At 45.2% G+C, this 20,721-nt stretch overlaps 1 protein-coding gene across 1 annotated transcript in view; it reads right to left on the bottom strand.

The window, feature by feature from the left end:
- TMEM178B (transmembrane protein 178B) overlaps nt 1-18,330 on the bottom strand; it is a 347,775-nt gene extending 329,445 nt beyond the window's left edge. The window contains exon 1 of the mRNA XM_070424042.1: nt 16,576-18,330. Coding sequence (XP_070280143.1) covers nt 16,576-16,957 — 382 coding nt within the window. The 5' untranslated portion in view covers nt 16,958-18,330. The remainder of the gene's footprint in view (nt 1-16,575) is intronic.
- Between the last annotated feature and the right edge of the window lie 2,391 nt (nt 18,331-20,721).

The following is a 20,721-nucleotide window of genomic DNA, read 5'->3' as shown; positions in this document are numbered from 1 at the left end:
TCTGTCATCACTCCAGCTCCAGCCTCCATCTATGTTGGCTGGTTTTCATATACATGCCCCACTGTAATCTATTATTAAACTCAGCAACCCAAGCGATGCTTTTAAACCATAAATCTAATAATGTCACTCCCCCGCTCAGAACCCTACAATGGCATCCCGTCTCACTCCTTCCTATGGCCTTCAAATCCTATGTGAGGTGACTCTTCACTTCTCCAACATCATATTCTACCACAAACTCCCTCATTGACTGCCCCCTCCCAGCCATTCTGCCATCCTTATCATTTCTCCAATATGCTAGCCATTCTCCCACATCAGGGCCACAGCCCTTGCTACTCCCTGTCTGAAATCCTCTTCCTCCAGATGTTCCCATAGCTAATTTCCTCATGTCCCCAGGTCTTTACTTAAAAGTCACCTTCTCAGTGAGGTCCTCCCTGGTCACCCCATCTACAATTTCAACCCTGCCCCCACATTTCCTATCCCTTTCCATGCTTTTTTATCCTTAGCACTAATCACTGTCTAACATATTACATATTTTACTTATTCACCTTTTTATTCACTCAATAAAATATACATTCCATGTGGGCAGGAGGTTTGCCTATTTGGTACACTACTATACCCTAAGCCCCTAGTACAAATATTCACCAAATAGTTGTTGAATAAATGAATATGTAATCTGTTTAATTTATTTATGCACCATGAATGAGAATCCCAGAGTAGAAACTGTTACCCCACTGCAAAGTCATCATCCCTAGGAACTCACCTCTGTGTAAGCATCCTCAGCTCAAGTAGAGCCTCGACTGTGCACAAAGCCTTCAAGTCAAGAACCGTAGCCAAGGAGCTTTGTGCAGTCTTCTCTAAGCTTCTACTTCCAACCCCACCGTATCACTCTGTGTTTAGGGCCTCTGTCTTTCCCAACTCGTCACTTAAAAATCAGTGTTCAGATTACAGGAAGATTTTTTTTAATTAATAGGACAACCAAGAACAACTATAATCCAGTAGAGTTTGAGGCCAAAGAAATTAATTTTGTATTTCTCCATCTGAGAATTCTTCCATTAAAACAAACTGATTTTGTTTTGAATTCAGCTCTAACAGTGGACACAAAACCCCCTGGACTGTGTGCTTTAGCCTGTTAAAGTCTTTATTGTAGGACTCACCACCTTCAGAGAGTCCATTTCTGTCTTCTAAATATTAAGGACCTCAATGCAGAAATATCATCGTGTTGTTGCTCCTACATGCATTCACTACCTGGAGACGATATATCTTCTGCAGAGAAGCCATTATGGCCTCTGATGCATCTCCCTTTTTAGCAGCTTATTGATCCACAAGCGCCCAGCCAGCCACCACACCTCTACAGATATGTGTAACAAAAGCTGATACAGGCATGCTGCTGGCACAGAAGCATAAAAGTCCCTCTTAGAACTGTTAGCGACTCTGCTGACCCAAAGAGATGAAATGCCACCTTCCAGTTTGAACTAACCCTCTGGGTTCCTATAGATTTTAAAATAAACATATATGAGAAGGGTTTTCTAGGGTAAGGGTTACCCACCATTTTAGGAGACTCACATTACTATATAACTCATCATACTTTTCATAATTACTTTACAACTAAAGCCAGCTCTTTAAAGTGCCAGTTTAGCCTGGCTGGCATGGCACCATTGTTGAGCATCAACCTATGAACCAGGAGGTCACGGTTCAATTCCCTGTCGGGGCACATGCCCAAGCTGTGTGCTCAGTCCCTAGTGTGGGGCATGCAGGAGGCAGCTGATCAATGTTTCTCTCTCATCATTGATGTTTCTATCTCTCTTTCCCTCTCCCTTACTCTCTGAAATAAATAAAAATATATATTTAAAAATAAAACACCAGTTGGGATTCCTACTCAATGGTTACTACTGAATTACACTCTGAATTTGATCTGTAGCACTTTATACAACTTGAGCAGAAGGTAGTGAAAATCAGTATTCTAGCTCAAACCCGGCATAGACTTAGCTAGTACAAGTCCTGGAGTTATGGTGGTCATAGATAATGTTTCCTTGATATGAATCACTTATTCAACCTGGTTCAGAGAACCAAGCAATGCAGCTGCATCTATATTTATCTACTGAAACCTAAAGAATTACTCTATTTATCGAATGAGATGGCCCTGGATTTCTCCCTTAGTAGGTCCTGTGGCTACAGGAAAATTCCTTAAAACCTTCACTGTGAAATGACCCAGTCTGAATAACAGTCACTGTCATTTTGGAAGAGAATCCACTTCTCTGTGGGACCCTGAAGACTGAACATCTCTTTCATCCATCGTTGAACTGGACTTGGTGGTCTTCACAAGCAGGGATGTGCTGACTGACCCAGATGCCTTTCTGTCCTCAAGCCCCCTGTGGAGGACGAATGACTTTTGTGAACAACGCTGTTCACCAACCGCAATGGGGCCAGATATGCCATGTTTATCCGGCATCATTGACCCAGCTCTCTTGAAAGTCATGAAGAGTGAAATGAGGCATGAACCAGAGAGGATGCAGTCACAGAAGGCCCAGTCTCTGTTTTTCATTCATTATCCGACCAAAATCACCATCGGAAGAGATTTGAGGAAGCTGCCCTAAATAAACAGTTGGGAGGGAGGCTTCATGGGTTAGCCTGAAGACATTCCTGATGATAAAAAATTTAAAACTTCGAGAGAGTTCCTGAAGGAACGGTCAAATATGCCAGACCCAACAGTAAATTTGGAAAATTTTATGCACGAGGCATAAAACACGAGTGACAACTGGTGTTTTATTTTTAAATATATATTTTTATTTATTTCAGAGAGTAAGGGAGAGGGAAAGAGAGATAGAAACATCAATGATGAGAGAGAAACATTGATCAGCTGCCTCCTGCATAAGAAATGTAGGTAGCCTTCTCTTTATCCAATGTACTGTGAAAGGGAAGACCAGCCTAGGAAAGGCATGAAGAGGACAGAAAAGTGGGCAAGATCATAATGAAGAGGCCTAATCCAAGTAAAATGGAATGGTCCCCACTTGAAATTCTCCTCTTGTGAATCAGAAATATGGGTGCTTTAGAAAAATACAAACCTTAACAAAGGAAATAAATTGAAGTTTATCACATGCATTAAAGAACAATTCACAGCAGGTTTCTTGTTAATAGTCAGTCTCCCTAGTCCAATGAAATCATGGCTCTTTGTTAAATAACATTTCCAGATCGACTGCATTAACTGAAGTAAACTTTCATTCATTCAACAAATAAGTATTAAATACCTATTATGGCCCATGCATTATGCAAAATGCTGCAAATATAAAGATGAATAAGAAATAGTTCAAAAACAGTTTCAAAAAGAAGGGGAACATATGGAGAAACAAAATGTCACTGGTGCTAGGAAGGGGGCGTGTTTGGTGAGTGACAGAGAGTTAAGGAGGAAAAAGGCAATGCAGCCTGAGAGATGGGGTGAGAGAACACCAAGCAAGACTAGGAGGAGGGGCCTGAAGCTGATTCCTAAAAAATAAACAGGTGTTAGCCAAGCAGACTTGGGGTGCGGGAGGGACAAGCACTAACAGGGATTTCCAGGCAAAGGAAGAAGTTTCATAAATAAAGACTCCCAAGGCATAAAACAGCTTCACCTGTTTGGGGACCCAGAAGACCTTCACTGGGGCTGGAGGAGGATATGCTGGTAAAGAAAACTATGCAAAAGGATGAGATGGACAAATGAGAGGGCATGTTGTAGGAGCTGTGAGGACTAACGTGCCCAAGTGAGGATGGTGGACCTTATTCTGACTGATGGAGCCACTGGCAAATTTTGAGTGAAGTGATAACATGCTTAGATTTACATTTAGAAATAATCACTCTGAACAGAAAGCACTGACAAGAGATGAGATTAGGGAATGCGGAAACCAGAGAGTGCCACAGGAGCACAGTGGTGAGGGCCTGGCAGCAGCATTCAAGTAGGATGGGGTGATGAACATAACAGTATGAGGAGTAAAGGTGACTTGTTCCCGCCTGGGTGAGTAGGGCAGGGAGGAAGAGAGCCCTAAGGATGATGCTCAAGTGTCTGGTTTGGGCAAGTAGAGAGGCAGCGATGTCATTCCCCAAGACGGAGGAAGATGAAGGAGAAATGACTGGGGGGAAGAGGGGGAGGCAGAAAATATGTTCTTTTGGACCCATGGAACATCCAAGTGGAGATATCCAGTAGGTGAGATATTTGGGTGGAAAGTCTGAGCGAGAGAGTTTCAGTGCGACAGGTCATGAGCGTCAAGGGGTGAAAATGGTTCTAGATGTGAATGAGTTTGATCAATGAGTGTGTGAAGAGTGAGGAAAAGAGGTGGATTCCTGGAGAACACCGTGGGTTGAGAAAGAAGAGGCAGTGAAGGAAAGGAGTAAGGACAGAAACAGAAGCATACCCAGGAGAGAATGGTGTCTCCAAAGCTAGGGAAGGCAAAGTTTTCTTTTCTTTTTTTCTTTGTTTTTTTTTTTAATCCTCACTGGAGGATATTTTTTTCATTGACAGTGTGGAAGGGAGTGGAGAAGGAGGGAAAAAGGAAGAAGAGAGAGAGAGAGAGAGAGAGAGAGAGAGATGAAAGAGACACATCGACTGGTTGCCTACTGCATGCGCCCCAACCCGACCAGGACTGGGGATCATGCCCACAACCGAGGTACGTGCCCTTGACAGAGATTGAACCCACGGTTGAACCTGTGACCCTTCAGTCCACAGGCTGACATTCTAACAACTGAGCCAGACCAGTCAAGGCAAGAAGGCAAAGTTGTCAAGGAGAAGGAGCAGTCCCAGCCTGGGGACAGGGGAGGACACTGGGTGGCAGTAGCCTGAAAGTGCCCTGAAGATGCAGGCGAGGAAGAGAAGAAAGCTAGACCAGGAGAAGGGCCACCCCTGGAAAGAACCTGGGCTAAGCAGCATTGCCTTCTGTATCCTTTGTGTTGACATAGTCAGGGAGGAGGGAGAAGGAGGGAGAGGCTGGAGACACAGAGGCCAGCCTTTCCCAAAGTGGAAGGTCATTCACTGAAGGAAGTGCAGACGTGCCACCTGAGTCTACCTCCCCACAGAGCATGATGAATAAAGCAGCTCGCCCACCTGGGACCTTTTGATGCAGGGCTGCCTGGAGCTGCATCTGAGCAGTTCGTCAGCCCTGTGGTTACAGAAGCTCGAGCATGGAAGTTATTCTGCCTGAACACCCCTGAGATCTCTGGGGACTTTCATGATCCCTAGTAACTGTAGACCCAGCCTGGGTGTTTTAAAGCACTATCAGGTATAAATGGAGCCCTTGCCGACATGCTGGTCGGACTTTTCTGTTGCAGCTCTAGCTGGTATAAATAGAGGGAGAACATATCCCTATCCTAGGAGTGAGGCTCTTGGCTGAAGTCACCCTCACAATTCTAAGAATAAAGACTCTGTACCCTATTCATCAATCATAAAACGACTTCAAGTTCCACCAACTAACACTCTCTGTTTCAAAAGTGATATGAAAACTGCTGAAAAAGTAAAGTACAATTCTGACTCCTTCTTAACTCTTTTTCTTAATTCTTAGTGCTTTTGCTTTCTTAGTCCACGTGAGTTCTTCCCTGGGGTTCAAATGCCTTCCCAGATGTTGGTGCTCGTCTCTGGCTTGTCCCACTCTCTCCCTGTCCCTGTGCCTTATCTACTTAAAGCTCAATGTCTGATCAAGTTAATCAGAGGGATAGCTACAGCTTAACTTTCTAACCCTTGCAACTCTTGGGGGGTTTTTTGTTTGTTTGTTTTTATTTTGTTTTGTATTTAACCTGATATGAATATTTATTTATTTATTTATTTATTTATTTATTTATAGAGAGGCAGAAGGAGGAAGAGAGAGATTGATTTGATATTCCTTTTATTTATGCATTCATTGGTAGCTTCTTTTTTCTTTTTCTTTTTTTTTTTTCTTTTTTGTTAATCCTCACCCGACGATATTTTTCCATTGATTTTTAGAGGAAGTGTAAAGGGGGGGTCGAGACAGAGAGAGAGAAACATTGATGTGAGAGAGACATATTGATTGGTTGCCTCTGAAAAATGCTCCAACCAGGGCCAGGGATTGAGCCTGCAACCCAGGTATGTGCCTTTGACCAGCATCAAGCCCAGGACCCTTCAGTCCACAGGCCAACAGTCTGTCCACTAAGCCAAACGGGCTAGGGCTGGAACTCTTGGTTTTGCCATGAGCTGCGGGACATTTACAAATTGGGGGGTGGGGGGTGGGAGGGGTTAATGATTTGTACATTCGTCTCTATCTCAGAAATAAATCAGTTTAAAGCCCTAATTTCTTCTACTTATACCACATCAGAAGATAATAAAACTTAATTTTATTCTTTCTAAACCCTTCACATGAGCTACTGTTAGTAAAAACTGTTGGTTAGGGGTTACCTGATTTCCCTCTTCTCTAAATGCCTCTTGCTACTACTTACAAAGTCAGTCTCAGATAGCCTCAAAGACAAAGTTTTCCAAGAATGTTCCTAAATAACCTGTCTCCTGTACACTGAATGGTACAGTCTGAATAAAATGTTAACTCTTGTCAGAATTGTAGCAACCTTCCACACAGCTGGAGTGTGCAAGCATGTGGATGCCCCACTTGCTCCAGATCTGTTTGTTTCTCTAGGAAATAAAATATCACAGATGATTTTAAAACACCTTCCCAATTCCATCTCTTTCCCTGTCTTGAGAAAGGTAAACATCATCCTTCATGTTGTGTTTATCGGTCCCAGGCATATTTTCCATAAATACAATGCAAATATGTTTCCATAAACAATATCTGATGTTATTCGATGTTGTTAAGCTTTATATAAATGGCATCATAGTCTACATTTCATTCTGCACCCAGCTTTTTTCACTCAAGTTTTATGTTTATCCATTTGGAAACATGTAGAGCCATCATACTTACTGTACATATACTACAACAGCTTCCACTGTATGACTATGCCATACTGCAATATTGATTTTCCTATTAATGGACACTTACATATATCGTCTTTGTTTATTTACTCATTTTGCGTTACAAACAGTGATGCCATGGACATGCTCGGATGCGTTACATGTACTCGTGTGCACGTAAGCCAGGAAGAGAAGTGCCAGGCTGCAAGGTACATGTGTCCTCGGCCCCAGGAGACAGGAGCTAGCTACACTCCAGTGCTGTGTTAGCGGACATACAGCAGCATATGAGCCCAGAGCTTCTTTAAGGTAAACACAACCCTATTATGTCCAGGTCTGCAAAATACTCCAGGGCCTTGGGGAATAGGAGTCGTGTTTGTCTAAACAGAATTGCTATTAGGAAGATGAAGAGAAATTCAGGGCAAAACTGAATGAGAGGCTCGAGAGCAGATAAAGTGTCCAATAGGGTGAGGTTCGGCATACAGAACAGCAGGGCGTTTTAAAACGCAGGAAATGATATAACTTTATGAAGATGACCTAATATCAAGTAAATTGCCTTTTCTTGGCAAAATACTTTGACGCCAAAAAAAATCAATTGAAATAATTCAGACACTGCAGTCTCCCATAAAAGCAGCAAATCTGTGAAACTTCCTTGAAAGCCAAAAGCAGCTTCCCCTCAGAATAAACATCACCTGTAAAAGATTCCCAGTGACTTTTGGACGGGCCTTTAAACATCATATCCGTGTGGATAAATTTACAAAAAATAAGCTGTCATCCTTGAATCACCTGTTCATTACTTGACATATTTATACTCGGTGTTATTTTTAAATATTGCTGAATAGAATGTCTCTGAAATGATTTCTAAAATTCCAAACACCTCTTGGGAGAGGCTCTAAGAGTCTGGGGGACAAGGGTGGGTGGACAATAATTACCTCATCAAAATAAATTAATAAATTTAAAATAAGGCCGAGGCTTCACCTTGTCAATCCACAGATAACCTCTCGGAGAACATCCCTGGTTCTGCAAAGCCTCCCCTAAGCACTCCAAAACCCAGGAACTCTCAGGCCCCCAGCACCGAAATCTCTCCACATACCAACCTCAGGGTGGTATTTGTTACTCTCCTTTAACAGCCCTCCCCTTTTTGCTCTTTGGGGACAGGAACTATGGATTTCATTCAGGGTCCTCCATCTTAAGAAATGGGCCTGACGTAGTTGGAACTCAGAAGACATTTTTAGAATAAATGCAGTGAAGTGTTCTTCACCATACAATAATTTTTAAATGACCCAAGGAATGTATTCATTACTTTTTTTATATGTGGGTGTTCTTTAAAAGTTTTATTTGGAAAAACAAACAAAAAGGATATAATGCTCAAAACTGTTTAAATGTAAGCCCTCTGAGAAGAAGAATGTTGTCTGTTTTATTAGCTGCTATCCCAAGCACACTTGGGCTAGTGTTTAGCACACAATAAGTGCTCAATACATGTGTTGAATGAATGAAGATCCTTGGCTATAAAGTAGTCTACACAATGACCAGTAATCTAGTTCCTTTCTCTACTAAGTTTTTAAGTTTCTTTTTAAATTTAATTAATTGTGGTAAAATATACATAACATAAATTTTTAACTATTTTTAAGTGTCTAGTTCAGTGGCATTAAATACATTCACACTGGTGTGCAGCCATTGCCACCTTTCTCCATTCAGTTTTTAAATTTTTAACCCCAATCTGCAACATGGCATTGAAAATCATTAGAAAGAGAAAAGGTGAGTTTTTACTACATGATTCTATATGGGTATAGAATTAGCTGCTTTGTTTTCCACCTCCTCCGATTATAAACTAGCACCTGGATGCTCCCTTTAGGGATGTCTCCCTTTCTCTGTCTCCACCCATCTTGCTCGCTCTCTTTTCCTTCCCCCACTTTCCCTTCCTTCTCTTTTCACCTGCTCTCAACCATTTACCTATTATTTACTTCCTATCACTTAAATTTAACTTTCTCATCAAATGTTAGAGTGTGAAAGGGCTTGAAGTTTATATCATCCAAACCCATTATTTTACACTAGGAGCCCAGTGCACGAATTCATGCACCTTGAAAGGAACTGTAGGCCACGAGGCACAGGAGCAGGTCTCGGCCCATCCTCTGTAACCCCACCCGGCCCCAGCGCCAGCTGCAGGTGCAAGTGGGGCCAGTGCAGGCAGCTGATGCAAGCAGCAGTTGCCAGCCCTGATCGCCCCTCAGGAGCAGGGGGAATTGGGGAAGCCCTTAGGAGTGATCAGGGCCAGCAGCCGCCACTCACACTCACTGACAGCACCAAGCAATTACAGCTGGCGCCAGGTGCCAGCAGTGGGTGTGAGTGGTAGCTCTGGCGCCGGCAGCGGGTAAGAGTGCTGGGTGGGATCGCGGCACGCGGGTGCAAAGAATTTTCAGTAACCACCAGAGGCTCACCCCGGTGACAGTGACCAGCGCCCTGCCTTGGTCTGGTGCCCCCACTCACCTACTCCACCATCCCGCCGCAGCCGACGCCCGCCATGTTCCTTGCTGGCCCCCTGGTGGTCAGCGCACGTACAGTGGGGCCTTGACTTAAGAGTTTAATTCGTTCTGTGATGGAGCTCGTAACTCAAATTACTCGTATGTCAAATCAAAAAGTGAACGAGTGAGACACGTGATGCTGGGCTGATGTTGTGGTGTTCACTGTGACGTTCGCTGCGCCAACTAGCGGTGGAGTATCTGAAGCTGGCTCATAACCCGAATTTTAGCTCGCAACTCAAAGCAAAAAATCGGCCAAGAGACGGCTCGTATCTCGAAAAACTTGTTAGTCGGGACACTTGTAAGTCAAGGCCCCACTGTATAGAGACCGGTTGTTCGGTTATTCTTCTGTCTATTTGCATATTAGCCTTATATTATATAGGATAGGAAGTAAGGAAGTCCTTTAAAAAGATGCATGCATTGTCTCAAAAACAGTAGCTGTCCAATCAAGATGTTAGAACAAATTTTCTGTCTACTCACCCACCAAGCATGCAGTCCCTCTTCTCTGTGTATTGCTTGGGGTAAGTAGTTATAAAAATATCTGCATCTGAATGAACATTTGTGACTACTGTCTAATGTCTAGATGTATATGGACATGTCTGTGTGTATGTGTGTGCATGTGCTTCTGCGTGCATGTGTGTGTGTGTGTGTGTGTGTGTGTGGTGTGTTTGTGTGTGCGTGAAGGGTCAAACTAACCCAGAGTTTGTTTAGGATTCTGTCTGAAGGCCTAGGATCACCTACTAATAGCAGAGAAGGAGAAAATATTTTTAACTGACAATCCAAAGTGGGATATACGAATCGATCCTCTAAATTGATTCTTATCCTAGTAAAAGAATAAATAAGCTGACCTTCTTGAACAGAAATAAGGCTTTTGACTTTGTTGACTCAATAAGAACAACTCAACCCTGAGTTCCCTAACTAGCTGATCCCTCATCCAGTTGATACTGACGTGACCTCCTGAGGAAGAACCTGTTCCAACCAGTCATGACAATGCACTTGGGAACCATGAGCTAGAGTGTAAGTTCCCTCAGGACAGGAACCACATTATGCCTCTTTCTTCTCCTCCAACACCTAGCAGAGGGCTCGGCACACAGCAGGTGTTCAAAACACATCTCTCTACCCCACCCTCTCTCTCTTCCCACCCAATCATTTGCCCATAGAATCACAGGGCTCCTTCCCTGTCAACACTCACTGCTGAGTTATATTTTCAACATGACAGGGAAGGAGCGATGTGACTAAGAGTGCACTGACGTGTACATCTGGGAGTACATATAGGGTATGCACAGGGATCATGCTATATATAAAGACCATTGGTGTCTGTATGTGTTCGCCTGTGAACAGGTCAAGCCTCCCTATGTTATAAAACCAAAACTAATGGAACTATTCAATTCTTGGCTTACATGCACTTTGTGCTTCCTAAGGGTAAAGACACTTCATGGCACTCACTACCTTACCTTTATTATATATTGGTTAGTTCATTAGACACTATTTTTTATCCCACACATATTTATTTATTGTCAGGCTCTACCCCCTGGAAGGTTAGCTTCTCCATAATGCCCAGCCCCAAAGCCTTCAACAAATATTTGTGGAATGAATGAGGATGTCCTTCATATCTATAACCTCAGTATCTACCACAGTGGACAAAGTAAATACTCAAAAACATATGAAAATAATGTGTGTGCGCTTTGGTCAGCAAGTCTCAAAGCGAGATGCAAGCCACTTGAAAATACCTTCCTTCTCAAGGCTAAGATGATGTTCTCAAACAGGTCTCACCTCAGGGAGATTCTAAAATGACTTCCTGTTTCTTTTTTAACTCAGGGGGTCAATATACCAACCTCTTCTCCACCCTATCCCTGCCCCAACAGACTATGGTGACAGTAGAGTACAATGGGTGAGTTCCCAAACCTGGAGCCAGAGTTTGAATCCAACACCTTCGTGAGACTTGGCAAGTTCATTGGCCTTTCTGTGCCTCCATTTCCTCAATTATAATAGGGATAAAATAATAATAATAGAGTATTATTATGAAGGATAAATTAGCTAATACATGTAAAACTCTTAGAAGAGTACCTGGCATCGACATTGGCAATTATTACTATTAATCATCTTTCCCACCAAGTCAACTTTGCCAGTAACTTATAATGAAGTTGGGACAGGAAAAAGAAAGAGAAAAAGAGAAGCATGTAAGAATTCTGTGAATCAAAGATGGAAAAATTAATAAAATATAGATATAGCATAAATTTAAAAACTTCTTCCCCAAAGCTTTCAAGTAGCAATGTTTCTTCACAAGTATAGAATGACATACTTAAATTTAAGCCCAAGTTATCACGTTTAGTTATCCTCATCTGAAACAAAGTATGTGCTTGGTCTTTTTAGAGGCTATAGGCCCCACCTAGCACTCAAGACAGATCTTTCTGTGATGATGGGCAGGTTCTCTAATCTGCACCGTCCGATACCATAGCCACTAACCACACATGGCTATTGAGCATTTCTAATGTGGCCAATGTGACTAAGGAAGTGAATTTTTTATTTTATTTACTTTTGATTATTTTAAATTTAAATAGCCACTTGTGGCTCGTGGCTACCCTATGAGCAGCATTGCTACAGGAGACTTGAGTACACAAGCTCCTTGACTGGGCTCTTGCCTGCTCTCCTGCTCCTGGTCTGCTCCTCTCCTTCACCTCAGAAATCACACTCACAAGGCCAGGCAACTACTGTTTCACACTCCCATGGTTGGGCATACTCTGGCCTCTTTGCCTAAAATGCCCTTCCTCTCCAGCCACCTCCAAACTCCATGAAAATCTTGATCAGGTTTCATTTCTCCGAGGCAACTCTGCTTCACCCACCTCCTGCCTTACCTCATCCCACTGCTGACACAATCTATCACTGCCTCCTCTTTATTTTTCTGAGTGTTTCTGTTGCTCTCACCATCCCATAGTTGTCATTTATTCTCTGTGGTGCTAACAGACTATGGGAATTTTGAAGACTGAGTCTCATTCATTCCTTCATCCTAGTGATGTGTGCCCATCACATAATATGTGCACAGCAAATATTTGCTGAGTATATTATTAATTTGTGGATATGTATAACAGTTTATTAAAATAAGTCTCAAGCTATTGACAACCACTCTGTGATTATGGAAACTATGTAGGTCAAATTCTATTATAAGGCCTGTTATCAAATAATTTTAAAAAGTTCTTAGAATCTCAATTGAAGGTCTACTTATTTCAAGTATAGCGTTTCAGTACAAATCAAAGAATATACATGTTCCCTGGAACAAAATCCTACCTGTAGCTGCTCCTCCTAAAGGTCTGGAAGTCTCTTGGATTTCAGAAACTGATCCTGTCATTGATCTGCCCCCTGTGCCTGCAGTGACTTACTAGGGAGACATGGACAAGGTTGAACAGCAAGAAGACAGAGGACCTGATTATGGGCACAGTCATATGGGAATTCAAGGGTACTCTATCCTTGCTACACCCTCTACACAATCCTACCTCCAAGAAGGAAATTATTAAAATATAATCTAATGTAAAAAATAATGATTGTGAGTGATTTGTATCTGTTTGATAATATATGTTATCCCCTCCCACAATAAAGTATTGTGTTTCCCTTATTCCTTAACAAAGCTTTTGCTCCAAAAAAAATCTTTCTTGTTAAATCATGTAGCTTCTGTTACAATATTAACCTGCCCTGAGAGCCATGCTGGTTCTTTGTTTTTTTCTAATCACAATTTTCCAACTAATCCTTTATTTGAATTGCACACCAGTGTTCCTACAATTAGAAAAAGTACTTGATAGATACATTTCTGTGAACCTAATTTGTATAAGATATTTCCCAATAGCACCCATCTGGTGGCTATGTTTTACAAATGATTATCTTTCCTGCCCTCCAGGAACTTACAGTTCAATAACTCAAACAAACAAATACACAGTGACCAGAAATGTGTATTTGTGGGTACAGTCACAGCAGCTGGGCACTGAAGACATGGATTTCAGAAAGAACATGAGTCCAAAGGACTTTATCTTCAAATCAAATATAGATCTGACTTTTATCTTCTTTTTTGTTTGTCTCTTGTTGTTGTTGTTGATCCTCACCTGAGAATATCTTTCCATTGATTTTTAGAGTGTAGAAGGGAGGAGAAGAGACAGAGAGAGGGAAACATCTATATGAGAGAGACACATCAATTGATTGCCTCCTGCACAGGCTCTGACCAGGGCCAGGGATCGAGCCTGCAACTGAGGTATGTGCCCTTGACCAGAATTGAACCCGGGACCCTTCAATCCAGGGGCCAATGCTCTATCCACTGAGTAGAACTGGCTAGAGCAACTTTTGATTTCTTATTAATTATGTGATTTTGTTTTGTTTTGAAATGCACAAACAGCACTTTCTAATGTGATGAACATTAATTTAACAAATGAATGAGTTCTTAGGGGCTGCATGATCATTTAGATAAATTTCTAATTTTCTCCTGATGTTTCAAAGAAAGACAAAGGCCTAAGATATCTTTTGAGGCTGATAATGAACACTGTGAGATAAAAATCTTTCCTTAAGATGCCCTAGATCTAAATATAGGGATATTCATTTCTTTTTCTAAAATTCCTTCTAAAATCTGCCCATTTGGGAAGAATACTGATTAAATCTAGAAATTACATTCGGTATATTATTGGAATGACTTATGAATTCTACTAATAAAAGATGTACTTATTTCCAAAATGTTTCTATTGCTGCTTATAGAAGATCTGGCTTTCAAAGATTCTGTTTTGAGGTTAAAAATGAAGATAGTGACCTTACGCCTATGAAGATTTGTAATGCTGGCATGCCATCTATCTCAATAACATCCAACAAGAATGTCAAATGGACAGAACGGCCATGGTGAGCGGGTGCTTGCCATTGACAGTGATTGCTATATTTTGGGTGATGGGGAACAGGATGTCCATTAGTTGGAGTGAAATACAATGCCCTGCCAACTCTAGGTATCAGTGCATTCAATCCCCCTGCTGTGCCGTGTCCATTTTCTGTTGCTGCAATTAAAAATCGGTCAATACACAGTCAAAATGTTGTACATTCCTCCCCTATCCCTTTCCCTGTCACTGTGTTTCCAGCTCACCGGAAGAACATGTCACTATGGTAACCAATCCCTCTGGTGCACAGACCAAGTCAACCTTTCTAGCTGGATTACTAAGCAGAGCAACAGAGAATCAAAGCCCTTATTGCAACCATCAGAAGCCATGAATGCCACCCTCCTTTTTTTAAGTGAGGTTAACCAATACCAGATAGAAGGACACCTGTCTTGTTTCAGGAGATGTTCAAGGCAGGAAATTCAAGAATGTCCTTCAGTAAGTCCTACCAGTGTTTATCAGTCATTATTAACATGAATTCTTCCTCACATTCTGGCTAACTTCCTACCATTCCAATTTTAATGAAAGCAGAAAATGAGGGATAAAACAACACTTTATGAATCTGAGAATCTGAAAACTGCTATGAAATCACCCATGGTCAAAAACTATTCTGCTTGCTCTTCTTTCCCCAAAATCCAAACCCGAGTTGCTCTCTTCTGGAATTCTCTAATATCCATATGTCTTTACAAACTTGTAGAGCTCCAGATGGGTCACCCTGCTCTGAAAAGTGCCTAACATGAAACAGATGTGATGTTTATAATATTAACACACTCGAAGCCAAATTAGCTAAAATCCCCAGTCATTCTACAGAACCTACAACACAAGCATTAAGATGGGTTCTGTCTGGACTTACCTCACCTAAGTCTGAATGGCCACCTAGACCATACCTACTGCTTGTCATTCTTAAACAACTGGCATTTTTATTAACAGTTTTTATCCATTTCCAAATTTTTATAAGTTAAAGAACATCTGTTCTCACAAATTATATTTAAAAACAGCATCAAACCTCCATTATAATATTAAATGTCATTAAGAACTGTTTTATATCGTGGCTTCAAAGGCTGCTGATAAACAACATCCTTTTCAGCTTACCACCACCATTTAATAGTTGAAAAGAATGAAACATAGCAGGGAGTAAAAGAAGACTCTTGAGATCACACCACATCCTCCAGGACATAGCTACCATAGAAGAGCAATATTAATATATATCCAGCCCTAGCCAGTTTGGCTCAGTGGATAGAGTGTTGGCCTTCGGACAGAAGGATCCCAGGTTTGATTCTGGTCAAGGGCACATGCCTTCGTTACAGGCTCAATCTCCAGTGTGGGGCATGCAGGAGGCAGCCGATCAATGATTCTCTCTCATCATTGATGTTTCTATCTCTCTCTCCCTCTCTATTCCTCTCCGAAATCAATAAAAATATATTTAAAGTATATTTTAGTGGGTTAATGGAACAGGAAGGTCCCCAAAGTATATGTCATGCAAAATTTACAAATTTCATTTTAAAGCAGACTTTAAAATGTATGTGATCATACTAACATATCAAATTTTTATGGTTTGTAAATACAGGTTTTTTTCCTGTTTTGGTACACTTTGGTATGGTATTCTTTTTTTCTCTGCAGTGCCCACTTTGTTGTTACCAGAAAAACTACTTTTTTGTGCTCGTCAGACCCCGCTAAATATTGCATGCACACAAGTCATTTGTCAACCACTTTCTCAAAAAGAGAAATCAAGAATTGTGGTATGATGCCACTGGGTCAACAGGCTTTGAGCTGCCACAGGGCAGGAGCTGGAATTTGTTGATATTTATATGACCAATGCCTGCAACATGCCTAGTAGAGTACAGCACTTAGCAAACGTTCCTGGCATCAGTAAGGCCTTCTGTTTGAGATGTTTCCCCCACTTTCCCTTGATGAATCAGTTCAACATCTAAAAAGATTAAAACTAGGAGTCTGACTACCCCAATATATCATTCTTAAAGGGCTTCCTCTGTTAACAGCACATTATAGATTTCCTTCCTTTTAAAAGACTGAACCAGCATTATCCTACCCTGGACCATGCGAATCTCAACAGACAAATGCAAGACAAGAGGCGAGTAGGGAGAGGTAAGCCTCTGTCACCAGCCACTGGGAGGCAAGTTGTGGCCACTCCAAGGTTTGGGAGAGCCTGACAACCTGACCTCCTGGACCCAGGAGGCTCACTAGACCTCCGCCAGGCTTAGGAGGGAGAGGGCTGCCGGGCCTACGCGGGGCCAGGCTCTCCGCAGCGCCACGCCTCGCTGCTGGCGCTTACCTTTCCGAATGAGAGCGGCGATCTCGGGGTCGAAGCCCTGCCGGTGGCACTTTCTCCAGAGGCCCATGTTGGTGGAGTTGTACTGCCGGCTGCATTCGTCAATGGGGCTCATGGCGAAGAGCTGCCTGCGATTCCGGGCCCGGAGGAGTTTGCCCTCCCAGCGGTCCAGGCGCGAGCGGCTCGCTCGGAGCGGCAAGTTGTTGTTGTTGTTGTAAATGAAGCCAGGATCGATCCGGCGGGTGTTGAAGGCCTTGCACCTGTCCCTGTGCTTCCTGGCGTCCGTCTCGTACCAGTGGTCCGAGCAGATGGCCACGGCCAGCATGCCGAGGGCGCAGAGCGCTAGCGAGAGGCCCGTGTAGAGCAGTAACCTTCCGGCAGCCATGCCTCCGCTTCGCGGCTACACCATGGGCATGATCCGCCGCAGCTTCGCCTTCCCTCCGCGCGCCCGGAACAAAGCGGCGGGCGGCCGAGCCAAAGGGGGGAGGGGGACAGGAGGGGACTCGCGGCGGCTACCCGTCGCCCCCCGCCTGCCTGCGCGCGGCTCGGGGAGTACGGGGTGGGGGCGGGCAGCCTACAAAGTTCTGATCCCGAGGGGCTCTGGCGGGCTCCTGGGCATCCTCCGGGGCAGGTGCAGCCTCGGGCTGCAGTGAGCAAGGCAAGGCCGCCTCCCCGCCCCTCTCTGCCCCGCAGGCAGCGAGTGTTCGGAACCGGTCGAATCCGCACACAGCTCCGGGCGCCGCAGCCCTCCGGCCGGAAACTAAACACCAAGTGCCCTCGACTGCAGTGGGGTTGCTGGGCTTTCTCTATGAAGGCGACGACGGGGCCCACTCACCCAGCTTTCTTGGGGTGAGGGCGGGCTGTCAGGAGGAGCTACTCAATGACAGGATGCACTGAACCCCCGCGAAGCGGCCGGTCCGCGAAGGAAACCTCTTGATGCTAGGCTGGCGGCCCCGAATGTCGCCTATGTCTCCCTCTCAGCAACTCTCCCCCTTCCGGTCTACCAAGAAATGTTTTTTTCTGAGTCGGGTCTTTTAGAAATCTCCGTCCTCCGGTCGCCAGCAGGTCCCTTGCTCTGTCTGGCCAGCACGCTGCGCTCAGAGGTGGGCTCCCCGAGGGCGCACGGTCTTGGCCGACCTTTCGTAGCGAGCTCCTGGTTCTGCCTGTGGCCTAGCCATTCAAGCCTCCCCTCGGGCCGGACGGCGTAACCCGATGAACCGTGGCCCGGGGTTTGCGGCGACTGGGGGGCTGCTGGCTGGCGTAAGGGGTAGGCTGGGACGAGGATGGCGCACCCGGCAGGGCGCACGGCACAGGGTGCGCGGAGCTGGGCGCTCGGCGCCTTCAACACCATGGACAGGTCGCACGATTTCGGCGCGCGGCCCGCCAGGCAGCCAGTCCCCGGGGCGTCATGCCGCCTGCCTCTGCGCCGTTTTCTTCTCGGAGTGTCCGCCCGGCCTCCTCCAGGCCCGCCTCTCCCGCGCCGCCGCCGCCTCACTTCATCTGGCTCCCGTGGAGCCCGGGAACGTGCCGCCCAGGTGCAAAGAAAATACTGCAGGCACCGAATACAGAGGCCCAGCCCTTCAAAACAACCCGCCCCTTCCCTGCCACCTGAGCCCGGCGCTCTCGCACCGTTGTCTGCTTTGCCCAACTACGGTCAGCTGCTCTCAGATTGCACCATTTTTTACGCAGCCCACCCAGGGCCAAGACGCCGGCTCACTCGGCAGCGTGCGGAGAGTAGCGTCCTGGCCTCCGCGTCCCACGATCAGGCTCCCTGAGCGCAGTGGTCGCCGAGGTGGATGGGGAGAGGGTGGGGGAGGGAGGCTGGGTCGCTCGCCTTCCCCTCCCTGCCTCCTCTAGCCGCCGCGGCTCCGGGGCGTCGCGGGCTAGGCTAGTGCTGGGGAGCGGGAGCCGAGGCTGCGCCCGGAGGGCTGGGGAAACTGCCTGGCCCGGGTGCGGGAGCCGGAGGAAGCCACTGCTGCGCTCGCTCTCTCGGACGCCGGGCGCTGCAGCCTTGGCTAAAACCCACAGACGAGAACACGGAGCGTGCAGCCCTAAGCTAGTGATGTCATCCGTGCAACGTGAGCCTCATCTCTTATTTTTCTAGCCTCCTTAAAGATAAACTGCACCATTTCCCAGGCACGAAATGTCTAAGCCTTATTCTTTGACCAGGCAAGTCAATGGTGTCGAGATAGGTATGTGCCCAATCACATCCATATTTATGCACATATACATATATGTGGTATGTAGCATGTTTGCATGCATTATTATAAATTTAGGAATGTAGCCTCCATCTCTCCCGTTTATCTCTCCAGTGGTGGGAAACTCCCTCAAATCGGCCACAGTTCTTTAAAGAAAAGACTGCTTATTGCGGAGTGGGCATTCTGGGAGACTGAAGAAGTTCGCTGCGTCCCCGGTTTGCGTCGCTGATGTCTTGGATCCTGTTTGATCTTTGTTTTCCCCAGAAAGCCACCGGTGCTGTCTTGCTAGCTATAGGCGTTTGCTCCAGAGGCTGACCGCGTCGGCAGGTTACCACCGCCAGCCCCACGCCAGCACCAGACTCCCCGACACACACACACACCTCCACCTCCCTCCTCAGAAGGAAAAAAAAGAAAGAAAATTGGTCCCTCCAAGACAAGAAGAAGAGAATTTTAATTGAGAGGGTGCTTAACATATTTTGAAAACGCTCGAGGGTTTGAGCTTTGAGGAGGAGAGTGGGGTTCAATGAAACGTGGGTGTGGGATTTTCCTTATCTGGATGGCAGCTGAATTTAGGCTCTGCCGAGGCTCTGGGAGGTAGTGCGGGACCCCAGACCTTGAGCGGGTGGGCCGCAGGCGAGTCGCACTTAATCCCACTTCCCCACTCACGTGAGACAGCGCCGCAAAGGCCGGGAGCCTCCCTCCCAGGTTGAAACCCTAGATTTTTCACTCTAATGCTCACCCCTCATTTTCACCCTCACTCCAAAGTCGAGGGCCCCACATTGCTGCGTGACGAACTGCCCCAAGAAAAAAGAGAGTGTCCGGCACCCTTTTTTGCACAATGGGGCCTGCAAGCCAAAATGAGCGCACCTCCACCATATTTTTTTTTTTTCCTTTTTTCTCCTTCCTGCGTTTTGAAAATCGCCTACGAGGCGTTTCAGTGCCATCTAGTGGGGGAGGGGCGTGCCTCACTTTTCCTCCCTTGATGCTGCAATGGGATTTGCTGAAAGGACAGCAGAAACTGAGGATGTCTGCTGGGATCTCGGATACCTGGCTGGGCAGGGACTGTCGGCATGTGTCCTTTGCCAGCTCCCGGTCCCCTGGGTTCCCTAGGCTGATGAGGCGGAGCCAAGAGACTTTGGCCCCAATGGCTTCTCACCTTTCTTTCCACCCTCCTCTTACCAGTTCTCCCTCCCGCAACAGTGAAAATATGGAAACGAGGGCAAACACTCAACACACATGCAGACAATGTCATACATTTCTGGAGCTATTCTTTTCTGTAAAGCCCAGAGCACTTTTAGGCTAACTGGATGCCTGCGTTTGACAGTCGGGAGGAGGCAGAAAGGTGAAATGGCATCTACAAGGTCACTCAGGAAATTGGGGCACAGCCAGCATTAGAGCCTCAATCTCCTGATTTGTGACTCTTCTCCCCTGAGAACCAGCTGAAAGAGGTGCCCCAGAGACCCCTGGAAGCCCAGGCAGTTGCCCATTCACAATAAATATGCCTGTTAAGTCTGCCTTTATCTTTCCTTCCTCTTACATTATTCCCCTCCTTTCTTATTCCTGTTTTTTTAACTTTCTCCTGGCCTGGGCCTTAGGCCTGCTTCCAAGCATGTGCCTGGCCCACCACTCCCCACCCAGTAGTCCTGTGATTTGGCCCTGCTGGGGAAAGGACCCCACTGTCCTCCTCTTTTCTGATCATCATCGAAATTCTATTTTAAAAGTTTTGTCCTTGATGACCTCCCCAAAAGCCTATGAAACATGTTGATTTGAGACCTGCTTTGGAGTGCAATTTTCTTGGACAGCCCATTTATGGATGACCCTGGTCTTTGGGGCTAACAAGATGGTGAATTCTTCTTCTAGACCAGCTGTGGGCAAACTACGGCCCGCGGGCCGGATCTGGCCCGTTTGAAATGAATAAAACTAAAAAAAAAAAAAAGACCGTACCCTTTTA

Source organism: Myotis yumanensis, unplaced genomic scaffold (assembly GCF_028538775.1).
Source record: "Myotis yumanensis isolate MYYU_CA2020_CCGP unplaced genomic scaffold, mMyoYum1.0.hap1 SCAF_9, whole genome shotgun sequence".
NCBI classification, from domain to species: Eukaryota; Metazoa; Chordata; class Mammalia; order Chiroptera; family Vespertilionidae; genus Myotis; species Myotis yumanensis.
The sequence above is the reverse complement of the archived record's forward strand: the minus strand, read 5'-3'. Positions and strand labels throughout refer to the sequence as shown.